A 15816-nucleotide genomic window follows, 5' to 3' on the forward strand; every position below is an offset into this window, starting at 1 on the left:
GAGGATTAAAAATTGGGACCCAAAAATTTACCGTCCGAGCACGACTCTCGCGTAACCCCTCTTCGTGGCACCCCCCCCCCCCCCCCCACGATCTCTTTCTCCGCGTTTCTATGAATAAGGAAACGCGCCCGCTTCGCAAATTTAATAATCCTTCTAATGCGATAACTTCCGGACGCATCTATCAGTTCTCTCTCCCCCTCCGAGTTCGCTGCCCACGCTACATCCTAACTTTGTACGTAGTGACGCGATTGCCAGCCCCCCTCCTTAATTAATTGCGAGAGTTTCCCGAATAAGACGTCTGCTTATTCGACAACGAACGGCCAATATCTCTTTTCTAGCTCGGATTCTTTCCCGGCGACGCACCCTAATTTTAGCTTCGACCGAGGCCCGAGCTGCCTTCTCTCTTTAATAAGATTATCGAAATTTCTGTCAAGCAAGTCTCGAATATCTCCCGGACATAGTATATTATTGGGTTTCTCACCGCCGCGACCCCCTCCATCCGGTACCTTAGGATATTTTATCCTTTTCCCAGTCATAATTCAAACATTTCGTAATTGTCAGGATTATTTTTCATTTCTCCGCCTTACTCTTAAGCCTTTGTCTCGGTTGGAGTTAATGGGTTCGGCGAATGCATTACCGAGACGCAGCGCGGGGGCAAAAGGGGTTACAACGAGTATTCGGTCTTAAAATGGAAGGGATTAATAAGAAAGAAAGTCCCAATATCCATAATCAGAAGGCATTGCTTTGTAAAGTCGTAAAGACTTTGAGATGGCGTAGTAAGCCACCCTACAGCGGACGAGTAAGTGGAAGAGAGAGTCGGAAAGGATCTGGAAATGGGAGGGAGGGAGGGAGGGAGGGAGGTTTCTCGGTTTAGTAGCCCATTAATGGCCAAGGATTCGCTTCATTAATTTCTCTTATTTATCACCCTCAGTCAGGCGAACCAAAACTACGGCCGCCGACGTTTTTTCATCGGGCCCACACTCTCGGAGACGTGTCTGCGAATCTCGTTCTCTCTCTCTCGCTCTCTCTCTCTCATCCGATCTTCCTTCGGTTCTCCTCCGGATGCTTTGGTTTTCCCATTATTAATGCTCCCCCAGCGACTTCTCGCGATGTAAGAGACCGCTAACATTCGTCGAAAAGACGCGATTAATACTTATATGAGGGGTATCTTTTCGACCAGGACCAGTAGAGCGAAGTTCCTTAAAAGCGCGAGTGGAGGCCCCCCGAAGATTTGATTCTCGTGGACCGCTGATTCGGCCGCCGTACGAGTTTATTAGTGATTCGGTAGAGAGAGGTAAGATCGTTAAAGGGAAATTTAATCGTAAGGCCAGGCTTTTACGTATCGCGTAAAGGTCGATGAAAAATGCGCGCTCTTTTTCTCCATCCTTTAGCTCTAATGATCCGCGATTTCGGTTCCTCGGAAGAGGACGTGATACCGGGCCACTTTATATTGGTGGCCTTCGCTGGCAGGTTCCTGACTGGCCATTTATCGGATGAAATTGTCAAAGGAAAACACGGCACGCGATAGCGTCGTAATTAATGGTAGAAAACAAATAATTGGAGCGAGCGACTCTTTCGCGGCTACTCGCTCTTATTGATAAAACCTCGAGGTCTCTTCCGTACAAAAGACGACAGAAGGAAAAATGATATCTTCTGGGAAATTGGGGGCGCGCGTATAGATGTGTCTATTCCGGCGATCTCCAGCCGGAGGCCTCATTTGTCTCTTTGGAACCGGTCCCGCGGTCCTCTTACCCTTTTGCCGGCTTCCGCTTCGTCGATCCAAATACGACAAATTACCGCGAACCTCCCTGATCCTCGCTCCACTCCGCGAAGCTTCGAATCGTTTGAACTTTCGATTCGCTCTTCTACCGTTACGTTTTTCCTCAAACCAATTCGCTCTTTAGAATTTAGTGTTTTTTTTTCCTTCCGCGAAGCCCTCGTAATAGACTCGAGATCCGGATCAGCGGGTAGTTAGGTTAAGGGCCGGGAGGGGGGTACGGCCTTTATAATTGGCGGGGCTTTGGTGTCGATTCCGTTGCCGTAGTCTGCCCCGTTAACCTTCCAATATTTTTGCGGTTGACTAAATCCGATGGTGGCAGGACCATCATCGAGTGTAGAGGTATTTACCGGGAAAGGAAAGATAACGAATCCTTTCTCTCTCTCTCTCTCCCTTTCTCCTTAATTGTTATTGTTAATCGATGCTACCTCGGCCTAGTCGAGGGAAAATCTTCCTCGGTTTACTCCGGATACTTCGAGGAAGGCGCGCTCGTGTTTGCCAGGGCGGGGGACGAAAGAGAAGAGATACTAAATAATTGGCGGCCCTTACCTACTACGTAGAGATGGACGTAAGATAGCGAAGGACACTTTCCCTGAATGTAGGTAACGTCGCACTTGTAGGTGCCTTCGTCATCGATGGACAGCGATCGAATTCGGAGGAACGCCGAGTTCTCCTCCAGCGTGAAGGAGGCTCGGTCAGGGTCCGTCAAGAAACCCATCGACTTCTCGAAGGCGTCACTGAACAAATAGACGCGTTCCCAGTCTTTCGTGGAGTTTTTAGTCCACGTTATGAAATAAATTTTCCCGCACAAACGCAGGTCCACGTCGCACGGCAAATACACGTCGTCGCCTATTCGACCTCCGACTATGTGTTCTCTACCTGCGAAAAAATTCACAAAAATTCAGACATTTTAGTCATCATATAAATAAAAGAAATCATTGTAAATAAGCATAAGTAACGTAAGAAAATGTAATTATGACACTGAACGATTTCGAATATTGATATTTTGTGACGGAGTGATTGCGTAATTTGTGTTAATTTGGTTTTAAAAGCGCTGCAATTTTCAATAAGCTTTATTTTAGTTTATGTATTCAATGAAACAACAACGGCGAAGCCAAAGGCTGGCTGGTGTGCGGGAAGACAAATAATCAATATAACAAAATAATATAGATTAAAAAAATACAATAAAGAACATATTTTAAAGGAGGACTGTCACCACCCTAAAATTGGTTGTACAAAAAATTTCATGTTAATATTGCCAGTATTTGATTTATTATAAGGAACGAAATTTCGTGCCTCCCCCCCCCCCGACTCGAGAATCTCAGAACCACTTGGTTGAACCTACCTGCAGCCCCATCTCGTGAACGAAATATTCCCCCCCCCCCGGTTTTATCGTTTTCGGTCGGAACTATCGTCTGCTACGACATTCTTCTTTTCTTTTTACCCTAGTTATATTGGTAGATTGTAGTTAATCGTTAGTTAATCGTGTTTTTAATATGCCTTACACGCCGCCCTTTATAAAAATTTTGCCGCTTCATTCTTTTGGCGCTGCACGTAGGTTCAACCGCGATTTCTGAAATATTTGAAACCGTTTGATGTAGGTTGCGGAAAACGTTGCGTAACTTTTTAAATACTTTTCCAATAACTATAAAATTTCAGGGACATAATTATTCATATATTTTCTATCTTTCTGTAAAAAAAACCTTGTCAATTTTGGTTTTGGTGACAGTTCTCCTTTAAGTAAAAGTGGGACAATTTTGAGCGGAATTTGATAATTTTTTTACCCTACATTTCCAAACACTAATAACTGCTCTCTGATAGTTTAGAGCCACGTCATAATTTACATGGTCATTGCCGAAACAGACTATCATTAAAAAAGTAGCGTCGGTAGAATAGGAAATGTCATACTTAATTTAATACGTTACTTACGCTATGAATAAAAATGAGTAATTTTAAAATTTTATTCCAGCGTTTTATTTCATAAAATTAAGACGTTAATCCCTTCGTAAGTGCAAATTTCGGTCCTGTCACTCCTCCATCTTTAAATTTGACTCACATCGTAAATATTAAGGCGACTACGTAAAATTAAGGAGCGGTTTAATGGGAGGTTTACGTTTGTTTTGGAAGGTGGTTCCTTGTTTTAAAAGTTAATTTGGTATTTTGAGAGGGGCTAAACTGGGTCAGTTTCGTTTTAACGAACCTTTTTAAGCCTCTTTTGAGGGATGTCGCTGTGTTTGCCATAGCGTACTTAATCTAATATATGCGTGCGCGAAATTTCGTTGCCTTAAAAGTCCGCGCTAAACTTAGCTTAACGCTCCCAAGTTTTCGCCGTAAAAATTCAGTAGTTCCCAACGTTTATTTTCGAATAAAGCGTTTCCCCCCAAAAAAGTAGACGCCGATTTCTGCTTTGATGTTTAATTCCATTGACCTTTTTTATAATGTTTCTACTGTTCCCGGACGTAACCTTCTTATAGGGAACGAAGAGAGGGATCAGCGATTGAAAGAACCTTCGTCTTCGACTAGAGTTTTTGAATTTTTGGAACAGCTTTTGGAAATCGCTATTTAGAAGGGTCGTGGGAATGAATAGGGAAGAGGGAAATTTCGGAGCCCCTGTTAAGCGTATATGGCGCAAAAAATCCCCCCCGCCCCCTTTCGAAACCCCACCCACCCTCTTGCTCGTCCATTTTGACTGTGCAAGAGCAGATCATTAGATTCTCTAAGAGAAATTTCCTCCCCCCCCCCCGGGGACTCTTCATTGCCCTTTTTTCCTCAATACCACCCCCTCCCCCCGCTTATTTTTGGAAAAATTGATTTTTATAATGCGCCTGAAATGGCTGAGTCGTCACGCATATTGAACAAAAATATCCCTTAGACAGACTCCGCTACGAACGGTCGAAATCCCTGGCTTTCCCCGGAAAAGCATGCATATTGAAAAAATGGACGATATTTTACGATGAAAATTCGCCCTATTAGCCACGCTAAGTTTTTCCCCGTTGTGATTCAATAGGCCTCTATAGAGAAAGCACCTGTCAACCATTCTGTAAAATTACGGAAGTTGCCTTTCTCAGTTTGTCGGTAAGCCACGGTGTGATTATCGGATATTTATGTAAACTCGCGTGCGAACCACGCAGCCGCACCGAAACCCGATTAGAATGCCCCCCCCCCCGTCTTTCAATATTCATACTGTAATGGTTCCATCGAAAAAGCCTGGTATCCGATGTGTTTACCTAAACCCCGCCTAAATAATGCCTTATACGAAGTTTAAAGCTAAACTAGCATACATAATCGCCAGACACGGAAGTGGATACTACTTTCATCCGCTACGCCTACTTAACGGAGTCTTTTCCTATCTTTCCTTCGAGCTTCATCGTGCCTTTAATCTTCGCTAGTGTTTTCACTTTTCAGTAGCGGATAGTCGCGCCTTTGGGGCAAGTTGGAAGGCCTAGGTATTAAATTCACTATTTCGTAATATTACGACGCCGTGTAATTAGATAAGAGCTTAAAATTAATTGGCTAGGATCATTTTCTATCTTTCATATTATCCGTTTAAAAGCCATCAAGATTGCACGCGGAAAACATTTTTATAATTGGGCTATTAGTATACAAATTAATTGCGCTTTTAGTGGATGGAAGTCGCATTTCGCGTCGGGTACTTCGGTCCTGTTGTTTATATTACGAACACCGAAAATAAGGCAATATATAGGGCAAAATCCTGTAGAAGTGTTACGACCGTGTACAGGGACGAGGTTATTTACAGGGTTTCGTCTACTAGCCATCTGTATCATTTTCAATTGGGTATATTAAAATATGCAAATTTAAAATTCAGATCGTAGCTTTATAATGAAAAGTTCCTTAAATACGAATACGATATAAGTTGTAGTTTTGGGACTACATTGAAAGTGCGTTTGCCTCTTCCAAATATTTATGTCGGGCGGTAGGTGTACCCGTTTTGATCGAGAGCGCGCTTGTAGTCCGTCTGGGTCGCGGGAGTTGTTCCACGTTTCACTCTAGCGCTATCAGAGTGAAAAATTACTCGGCTTATCGAGAGGCGTTTTACTTTCCGAGCCAGAAAATGGGTACCCTAACCCCACGCGACTCTCTTTTGCATTTTTGGATTTCGCTTACGAAAGAGACCCGGAACGGTTACGCGGCTGCACTTTCGTCGCCGCCCATCTCGTACCTGGCCCGCGAGACAAGAACGACCCTCGTAATTTTAGGACGGGGGTGAGGGAAATCACTCTCGTGACCTAACGAGCGCCATGTTTGCGCAATTAGTTTAAAAGCGCCTGTTCTTGTTAAGAAAAGGCCCCTTCGTTTGAGTGACCTATATTTAGTAGCGCCCTACGGAAACCACTCGGCGTTGTCCCGTAGCTGTTGGGCTATTTATCCCTACAACCAACTGCGCCGCTATTTCTATCCGGCACAGACGCCGAGGCTCGACAGGCCTCGCGGACAAGTCGAAACAAAGCGTGTTGAAAAATTATCTCTGGCGATATTAAACACTCGGCCAACGTGCCTTTTATATTTTTCCATCAAACTACGGCGGCTTTTTAAAACCGGCGCATTTTGGGGGGTAACTTGTTTCATCCGCGTTCACCGGCGGATCCGGTTGTTGGTGGAAGATTCTGATGGCGCGCCTTCGTCCTTTAATTTCCGCCTCGACAGCCGTTATAAATGATGCGGGCCTAAATGTTCCCCAGGCGAAATTAAAAATTCCAACATAATGGGGCCGAAATGCCGGCCGGCGAGTTGAAAGGCCCTCTTTTACCAGAGAGACGGCGATCTCTCTCTCGGCGACTTTGTTTTGATGTCGTCGCTGCCTTGACCACTGAGGAATTCATTCCTAATTCGCAATCGAATATCGCCTTCCTTCGCTTTTTTCCACCACGCCTATCGACCGTATCCACACGTGTCTGTAAAGGGGTTCGTTATTGCCAAGATATTTATTACGGTGCCTAAGCCTTTTAAGATTATGAGGTTACTCGTACGCTTGTTTTCGGAGTTTTCCTACAAGTTAATATATGTCAAGCGCGTTAGAAAAAACCCGTTTTAGATAGGCCCACGACCTCGTCTTAACAGGGTTTAGCACTTTCTTCCTCGCTCTCACTCGCCTTTAACATCCATTTTCTTATCGACCCGCGAGCCAAGTTCTTCTCTCTCTCTCTCTCTCTCTCTCTCTCTCTCTCTCTCTCTCTCTCTCTCTCTCTCTATCTCTCTCTCTCTCTCTCTCTCTCGTATAAAGCACACCCTTATAGAAAATTCCGCTTCTAGCCACTCTTCTTATATGTTAAAGAGGCGAAAATTAGAGAGTCGACGCGACGCTCTTAGTGTAATAAGGGACTGGAGGAGTTATAATGATAAAACTTCGTTAGGAAATTCGATATATTTTCGCTTGCATTATTAACTAGCAACGTGTCTATCCCTTTAACGGTATCGACCCGACGTTCGGAACTTCGTACCTTCGGAGCACCTGCCTTCCAGCGTTGTTTTCTTACGTACCGGGAATATAAGCCCTTCCGAAAGCTGTTACGTGAAAATTGGTAAGTTGCAACGCTCCGATAGCCTTAGTTAACGGAATTTACGAGAGGGAAATGCCCAGAAGGAGAACTTTTAGTTTATATGGTCGTCGTCTCTTAGATACGGTTAATTAGACAAATTGGAGGCCAGCGCGCTAACGAAAACACCCGTAAATCTAGACTATCCAGAATATTTATATAATGGAACCACAACCTCCCGCCCCGTTTTATAAAGTGCTCCGTAAATATTAGCGTGATCTAATAGTCTTGACAAAATCAAACGAATAAGATTTTTCAACCATTTTCCCCCCGAAAAATAGATTATATATTTATAAAATAATGGCGTATTTTATATTCAAAAGTGCGGTGATTTTTCTATTCTCGCGGCCTCTGAAATATAATTTAACGAATGAAAAGTTTTATAAATTATTCGGTAAGCGCGATTTAAAATTTAAAAAAATATTTGAGATTTCTCGAAGGAATATTTTTTTTTCCCGCCTTGGTCTGAATTTTTCTATACTCGTATAGCTTCTTTCGGTAAAGAAAAGGTCCGCCACTCAATTACTTTTCCTCTTTTTCTCCCCGGGATTCGGCGCCTCATACTAAAAAAGAAAAAGCCTCGCCCAAACTCTCACCCGAGATAAAAAAGGGGCAAAAACAAAGCCATATTATAAGCCCGAAATGATAAAATCGTTCTGTCTCTCTCAGTCGGGTGCGCTCTTTCTCTCGGTGCAGTCTGCCGCGTGGCCAATCGAAGAAATAGGCTAGATGCGCGATGGTATAAGTGGAAGAATCTCGCCTTTTCTTTTTCTCCGCCATTGATAGAGATGGCGAGGGCGGGGAGTGTGGGAAAGGCTTAAGAGTACGCGGCTATTTACATCCGCAATCTTTCTCCGACGTTTATTCACGTTCGGCCTTTATACCGTATATCGGGCCGGCCAAGAGTCGAAGTAAGGAAAAAAATTTTCCAAATATCTCCCCAGCTTTTTATATATCGATTGCGGATTCTCGGCAGTTCCAAAACCTCCTCGCTCTGTGTCTGTTCCGAACGAAGAAAAGGGAAACGGCCTCCTCATTCTATCCGAGGGAAATCTTCGCGGACGAAACTTAAAAAAAAAAAGAATATATATATATAAAGGGCAGTTTTTGTCTAAATCTTAGGACTAGCGATAAAAAAGCCCCCTCTTTCTTCATTCTCTCCTCTCCTTGCGCATCCAAAAAAAGCGAAGGAAGCTAGCATCGGAATAATAGAACAAGGCCGGCGGGAAACGCGAGGAAAAGCAATCCATTTAAGAAAAATTGCATCTCCGATTTTGGGCCATCAATCCATTCCCATCGACTATTACGTGCGTCATATCTCATCGTCGTAGAAGAGGCTGGCTCGTTCTCGTTTCCGCGTTTTTACCCAAAACGGGGCTCCAGCCAAAAGAAATGATTCGTTCCCGAATCCGAGCTCTTCCGAAAGTATTTCCTAGTCCGTTATTTCCTTAAAATCAGACGAAGGATATCGGCTCTTTCTCCTAACGTATCTATCGCTGTCCGCTTACGTTTCTGATACAACCGGGTTTTGTTTATCAAAACTGATAAAACTATTTCAAGGCGAGACTTTATCGGAAATGGACGACTGTATGGACTATAGACTCGAGGCGCCGGTTTGTCCGATTTCTCTGTTAGCTTTTGTCACGGATGAATATTTTTGAAAGTAAATAACTGTTGCGGAGGTTACGAACGACAAAAATGGGATAGGAAAGTTAGTTATATCTTCATTGATCCTATTACATTGGTACCAAATTTTATGTTAATCACGACCTTGAAAAATTGTAGTGCTTGGCATTCGATTAATTTTTATCCATGAATAAAATAAGCTCGGCGATATTTAAATAATATTTATTTAAATAACCAATAGTTGAATAAAAATTGTAAAATGTTTAAATAATCGAAAGTGAATAATCCTATTATTTAAATAAATACCACTTTTATTCAAATAAATGCTTGGTTGCGTAAAAAACATAATTAAATAAGTTAAAATGACATTCTTTTTACCAACGTTTTTAAAATAAATCGGGAAATTTGTGGATAATGAATAAACAATTCCGAGCACTAAAAAATAGTGACATAGAAATCGTCGATAACAACTTTAAAAAAATAAGAGAAGTTTAAATTTGGTTCTATTGTACTTTCATAATCAATCATATCCATTGGGACCATAGATATTTATGTTTCTTAGTAGGGGAATGGTTCTTGAGTTACGTAGAAGTACTGTTATAATTATCAGTCCTACTAAAATACTAAGATAATTTTGTGTTAATTTATTAATACTTTTTAATTACTTGTTATTTTTAAGCCACCGCTTTAGAACCTCTAGTTAAAAGTTAAAAATAGCTTCGAACTCTAAAGCTACTGCATAGTCTAGAGATTTGTAATTAAAACCTTTTTTTATATTCGAAATATAATTATTATATTTAAAATTTACGCAATTTAAATACTCTAAACGTGAACAATAATGACATTTATATTTATTAATTATTTAATAGCTGCATGGTCTCTTGGTTCAATAGAAAGTAGTTAACTAGAACAAAGACGTTAAATATTTAAAGCGAAAGAGCGTGAAATTAATTCTAGAACTGTTGACTATCGAACCGCCATCTCTATATTATGAACTATGGTAATTAATGTTACATTTTTAATTAATTATTCAATTGTTCAAAATTTATGTAAAAATTAATATTAATATTGAAATGAAAGTGATATCACGCATTCGTAAAAACCAATTGTCTCCCTACTGACTATTCGCAATGTCGTAAGTAGCCCCTAGTCAGTCTTTTGGCCAATATTCAATGTCAGTGGCGTAAATAGTCCCCCTAAAATCTTATCGTTCTATAGGCTAGATACCGGCTAAGACCTTCGTGGGAGTTTCTTCGGAGTCCCGGAGATCTTAGCTACGCCACTGCTATTTATTTTACTGACAATATTAGTATAGGTTAACGGTCAAAGTGTTATATCTATTTAGCTAAGATTTCAAGCCTGAATGCGCACTATTTTAAAATTGTAACTGCTGATGATCGGAGTTATCTCGAATCGAGTCCTATTTTTGTTCCTAAATCGTACGAAACGAACTTAGAGTTCGCGATGTGTTACGAAAACAATTTCGCGTTTGATTCGAAAAGCGGTATAAAGTGTATAGTCTTGGCGCGGAGGCATACATCATCGCGGAATCGCGTCGAGGACCTGGCCTCATTGCCGGTAATTTTCTGTATGATTGGGCATAATAGTCGTCGGCGACTTCGTATAGCGCGCGAGTGGTTGGCGTAGAAAGGATCGTCAAAAAGGGGGCGCTGTCGTCCCTATTTGAAAGCATTAAAGCAAAAGAAACGGCCTTCCGATATGAAAGAGGAGAATATCGCTTCTCTCTTTTGCGAAAAAATATATATATTCGGAGTATGATTCCTAATGGGTTTCTTCCTCTGATAAGAGTGAAAGATGAAACCCGGTTCCCTCTTAAGGCACATCCGACCTCATATCCATGGAAGATTAGCTAACTTGGACAATTTCTTCCCGTACTTGATAGTTATAGGTGATATACGATCGTGCCTCGGTATCTTTGAAGATATAACAACCCTTAACCCTAGCTGCCGCTCAGTGCGCTTTAAGGTTAGCAACTCCGCAATCACCTTCGTTGCTTACATTACCTTATAGACCCATTTCACTAGACTCTTTTGTGGAAGTCGCCATATTTATTATATTTGGGGAAAGCTTCCGGTCAGCGTTGCTTAAATTTATTAGTTACCAATTTATTTTGCTAAATTTTATTCTATATTAAGTAAAAGCTCGTTTATAATTTCGATTTTAGTTTAAATTACCAAAGTTAATTAATACAATCCAGTCATATTTGTTTAATTTTAAAGTTTTTTGAAAATAAATATTGTACGGTTATAAAAAAATTAGTATAGTTTCTTTACTTCATAAAGCTAGTTTCACACTAATCTAATCTATCTAATGGGAAACAATTCTACCATCGTATTTTATCGCAATTATTTTTTCGTGTTTTCCGTCGAGTCTAAAAGTGACACTAATGATGGATAGTTTTAAAAAAACATAAGGGTCTTCTTTGATATCTCGATGAATTACAAATCTATCGATATATCATTATCCCCAACAACCACGCTTAAGAATCGAATAGCAATGTCATTTAAAATAGTAAATAACAATGTCAATTTCGACGGGGCACTAGAACAGAGGCTATACTTATAGCGTACTATCGTGAAATTGAAATTGACCATTCGATTCCAAGTTGCAGACGACAATTCCCAGAGTTATTTTTGGAAAATTGGTTACCCTTTCGTTTGACTCTTTGTTTTTTAAAGCGCTCTGTTTGTAGGAATTGGACCTTTCCGCTTTAACTTTTATTTGGGAAAATACACGAGAAGCAATCGACTTCGATCAGACTTGACCTAAACAATAAAAAACGAAGGCTGGAGGGGCCTCAACTGTGTTTTTGCGCGCTTCATCGCATGGATGAACATTCTAAATTGTAAATCTTTGAACGCTACTGACAGAGTTATATGGACCAATTTTATTTCTCCGGGACTTAAAAAGAAGAGAGAGAGCTAGAATTTTTATGAGAGATAGGAAGGAGGAGCGAAGCTTCTAGGGCTCGCAGCCAGTTCAATTATGCAAAGACGCTCCTAACGTATGCCGAAATCGCTCTACCATGCGTATACAATCGCAAACCGCCGCAAAATATTCCGACATTTCTTCTTTTTCTTCCATAAGCGTATGTTTAGACGTCTCTCGAAACATTTCTTAATACGAAGTCTCGAGGGTGGAGCGGCCATCGTATTATAAATTCGAAAGAGCTCCCCCTCTTTCATTTTGCCTGCTTTAGACATTAATTTGATTTTAAAACCATTCAAATCGGTCTCGATTTTTTTCGGGCGTCGCTTGAGACCGTGGTAGAAATATTTCATTTTCCTCTAATTTTTTTTATTTCTGGTCTATCGTATTTATTTTTCTCTTCGCCGTCGTCTTAAAATGATAATATCCTTCTTTTTTTCTAGTATAAAAATTGGATTGACAGTACGAGTATATTAAAGCGTTTTAAATTCCGTTCTGGAAGATTAAGAATAAATTTATGGATGAGAAATATTATACGTCTTTACATGCATTGAAGTTATATTTTTTTATATACCAGCTAGGAGATGAATAATAAAAAGGATTTAGACGCATTCGAATATATTTATATTGGATTAAATTGAGTGCTTTTTTATATACTAACGGTAATATAATAGAAATAGTCTTATTTCGTAGTATACGGAATATATTTACTCGATGTACAGACGTTAGAAAATTAAATTTTCCGGGAAGAATATTTGAATAAGTAATGTCTTTTTCGTAGACATCTAAAGTTTATATTAATTACATTTTAATGTAGAAAAGGCTAGTTTATATATAGTTGAAATCTTCTAACTTTATTTATTTTTTTCCAAACATATTTTACATTTTAGATAAAAACCTCGCGCCAAATTATTATTTAATTAAAGCAGTATAAATAAACTTAAGACTTTATTTAAAATGCGTAAGACATACGTCCATTTTAATTGAATTAAATCTTAAGTTAATATTCCGTAAAAAATATCTCCGTTATATTTCCCCTGGTAGCAGGCCTTTCCCTGAACACCAAAGTGCGGCGTGTTGAACACTTCTACAGGCGTTTTAGACTACAAATAAAATAGACGTAGGAACTTTATACGTGGACATTTCCCGAAGGCTTAATATAGATAAAGCGTTCATTTCTCCCATTGCTATTTTTATGAAGGTATTTTATCAAAATTGAAGCGAATATTTTTATTTATAGCTCAAAGGTCAATCGATATTTGAACGCAATTTTGCCGTTTCATTTCGTCGGGATTTTCAGGCCCCAAAAATTTATAAAATATATCCAACCGTATCGTTTTTGCTGGCCACTTTCGTTCGTTACGCGGCAATATAGGGGTGGTGGACACTTTATACGACATTACACGAGCGAGCTTTAATCAAACCTTCGGGGAATTTCCGGCATGAAGCCTTTCGCGGCGGTCAGAGGCGGTAATTTTTACGGGCTTTCGCGAGACCGGGAAGAAATACAAACCGCGCTACGCGTATAGATCGGCCTTCTTTTATATTGCCTAATAATTCAGCCCCGCCACTGGATGGAGAAGGAATGGAAGCTAGTAAATTTCCGCGCGCACAGCCGGAGAAAGAGGCGACTGAGGTCAAGTTCTATATACGCGGCTGGTTACACGGTTGACTCGTCTCAGAACCCCGTAGCTCCAATAATGTCTAGTTTGATTTCCCCCTCTCAGCCCCTCTTTTATATAAATAGCTAGGCGCGCTGTTAGGCCTAATCTTAATTATCGCCCATTGTATTACAGCCGGGAGGTTCTCCCGTTTCGAGCTGTTGATGCGCCGATAATGGGAAAACGGTGGTGGGCCGACGAGCGCGCGACTTTCTGGAGGACTAACCCTCGCCTTTCCATTTGGTCCGAACAATTAATGCCTAATGAAATGTTTCCCCACTCGCTAATAGAAATTACTCTCAAAATAAACCCTCCACCACCGAAATTATATACGTTTATGTACGGTGGAATTATAAATTGTCAGTCCCCGAGTCGCGCTCTGCCAGCCTGTAACAAAACTGGGTTGATGTCCGCCGACGAGGACGCCGCGACAGTGATTATACGGGCTGGCGTATTTACACCGGCATGTATACTCTACGTTCTATCAGCGACCATCCCTTGTTTCCGGAAAGGCTTTTGTGTATTTAACTGCCTTTGCGTCTATTGGCGTCCCGCTCTTTACAAACTATACGAGGCATCGTATTCCAGTCTAATGAGCTTGTTTAACCGCGGTATCTCTACGTATCCACCTTGGCTCTACCGCGAGGAGCCTTCTCTTCGATTAAAATGTAAAAGTTGTCGTAGAAATTACGATACGAATCTCTTACGATTTAAATAATTACGTTACTTAGATAAGATATAACTAAGATAGTACGTTACCTGCTAGAAATTCCATGGACTTGGCCGCGTGCGATAAAAGAGAGACTGCAATGACGGCCAGTCTAAACGCTTTCCACAATCCGCTTCTGGAAATTGAGGGGCAACTCTCGGATGAAGAAGAGGGTTTCGCGGCGGCTCTAGACGGCCGATGATCCGCTCCACGCGGATTTGGAGAGTCCTTTTCGCTCATTCTTAAGAAGCGAGTTGGATCGCGGGCTCGCGACCCAGAATTCCAGTACTTTTCTCGGTTTCCGAGATGTATTTCAGTTAGCCGACCTCGAACGGGAGCGAACGGAATCGCGCTCCATCGCACCGCTATCCGCGAATAGATTCACCGCCGAGACGGACCAGCCAGCCAGAGAGAAGTGAACTTGATGTATTTCTCTCGCGCGAGCTCCGAGGGAAATGGGTTAGCCCGGTATACTGTTGTAGTACAGTAGTAACTATCCGATCCGGAGAGAGAGAGAGAGAGCTCCGAGCGGTGAACGTCGCGTCGCCGTTCGCTGGCGCTTCTGAGAGCTTTCCCGGGGCTCTTCGCTTTTAGCCGGATGCCCGCGACTCGACAAGTTGGTCGAGTAAAGTACCGGACGCGTCGCTCTCCGATTTGACTCTGGCTGCCGCCGCTGCGAGGAATGGCAGGGCCCCCTGTAAGACGTCTCCCTCGCCAGAATATATATATCCCGTAAGGAAAAGCGGCGCGGCTCGTACTTTTTCCGGCGCGTGTATTCCCGGACGTTCGCGATAGTATTTCGCGGCTGTAAATCGTAGGCGAATCGATAATCAGGCGTAGCGAATCGCGCTTATGGCCTTTTTGCGTGGTCGCGGCCAACGATTTTCCATAATAGAGACATCTAGTTGTCGCGCGCGTGGTTCGCTTATTTAAAAAAAGAAAGCTCGAAAGAAAAAGACTCTTAAACGCCTCGCGCTATTCGCCATGGTGTAAACTCGTACCTTGGAAGGAGCGAGAGAGCCAAAAACCTGGCAACTTGGTGGTTTTCTTATTCAGTTTTTGTTCCACGTTAGTTTCCTGGCCTCTTTTCCCTCGCCGCGTTAACTTTATCGAACGCCGACATTGAGAGAAAGTGGGGTTTTTGGGGGGAGGCAAAAAAGGACTTCCAATTTTCTGTTTTGGCCATTTTCTCGCTAGCTGTCTCTCACGGCCGCCTATCACGAGAGGCCCGAAAGATAGAAAAACTTTTTTGTATTTTCTTCTACCTTTTGTCCAATTTTGGTAGGCGAGAGTGAATCTTCGATTCGAAAAAACTTTGATACACTCTCTCGCCTTTGACTTCCACTCCAATGGGCAATATAAAGAAGAAGCCTCCGCTCCTCTTTTAAAAGAACGCCGACTACGAAAGCCCTCCGGGGTGAAAGAAAAAAGGCGACACACGCGAGATGAAAACATTGCTTTCGCTTTTTCTCACGCTCCTCTAATTCTCACCCTTTGTCGGTGGCCTATAAAATATCCAGTCTGGTAAATGAATTTTTA

At 41.7% G+C, this 15816-nt stretch overlaps 1 protein-coding gene across 4 annotated transcripts in view; it reads right to left on the bottom strand.

The window, feature by feature from the left end:
* The window catches only part of LOC149932449 (hemicentin-2-like), a 61200-nt gene extending 46341 nt beyond the window's left edge, over window positions 1-14859 (bottom strand). For all 4 annotated transcript variants that reach the window (XM_090156347.1, XM_090156346.1, XM_090156345.1 and 1 more), the window contains exons 1-2: window positions 14328-14859; window positions 2327-2656 (exon numbers count right to left, since the gene is read on the bottom strand). In XM_090156347.1, coding sequence (XP_090012473.1) covers window positions 2327-2656; window positions 14328-14517 — 520 coding nt within the window. In that variant the 5' untranslated portion in view covers window positions 14518-14859. The remainder of the gene's footprint in view (window positions 1-2326; window positions 2657-14327) is intronic.
* Window positions 14860-15816: the final 957 nt, after the last annotated feature.

The sequence above is a fragment of the Leiobunum rupestre genome, chromosome 8 (genome assembly GCF_980474605.1).
Source record: "Leiobunum rupestre chromosome 8, qqLeiRupe1.1.hap1, whole genome shotgun sequence".
Lineage (NCBI taxonomy): Eukaryota > Metazoa > Arthropoda > Arachnida > Opiliones > Sclerosomatidae > Leiobunum > Leiobunum rupestre.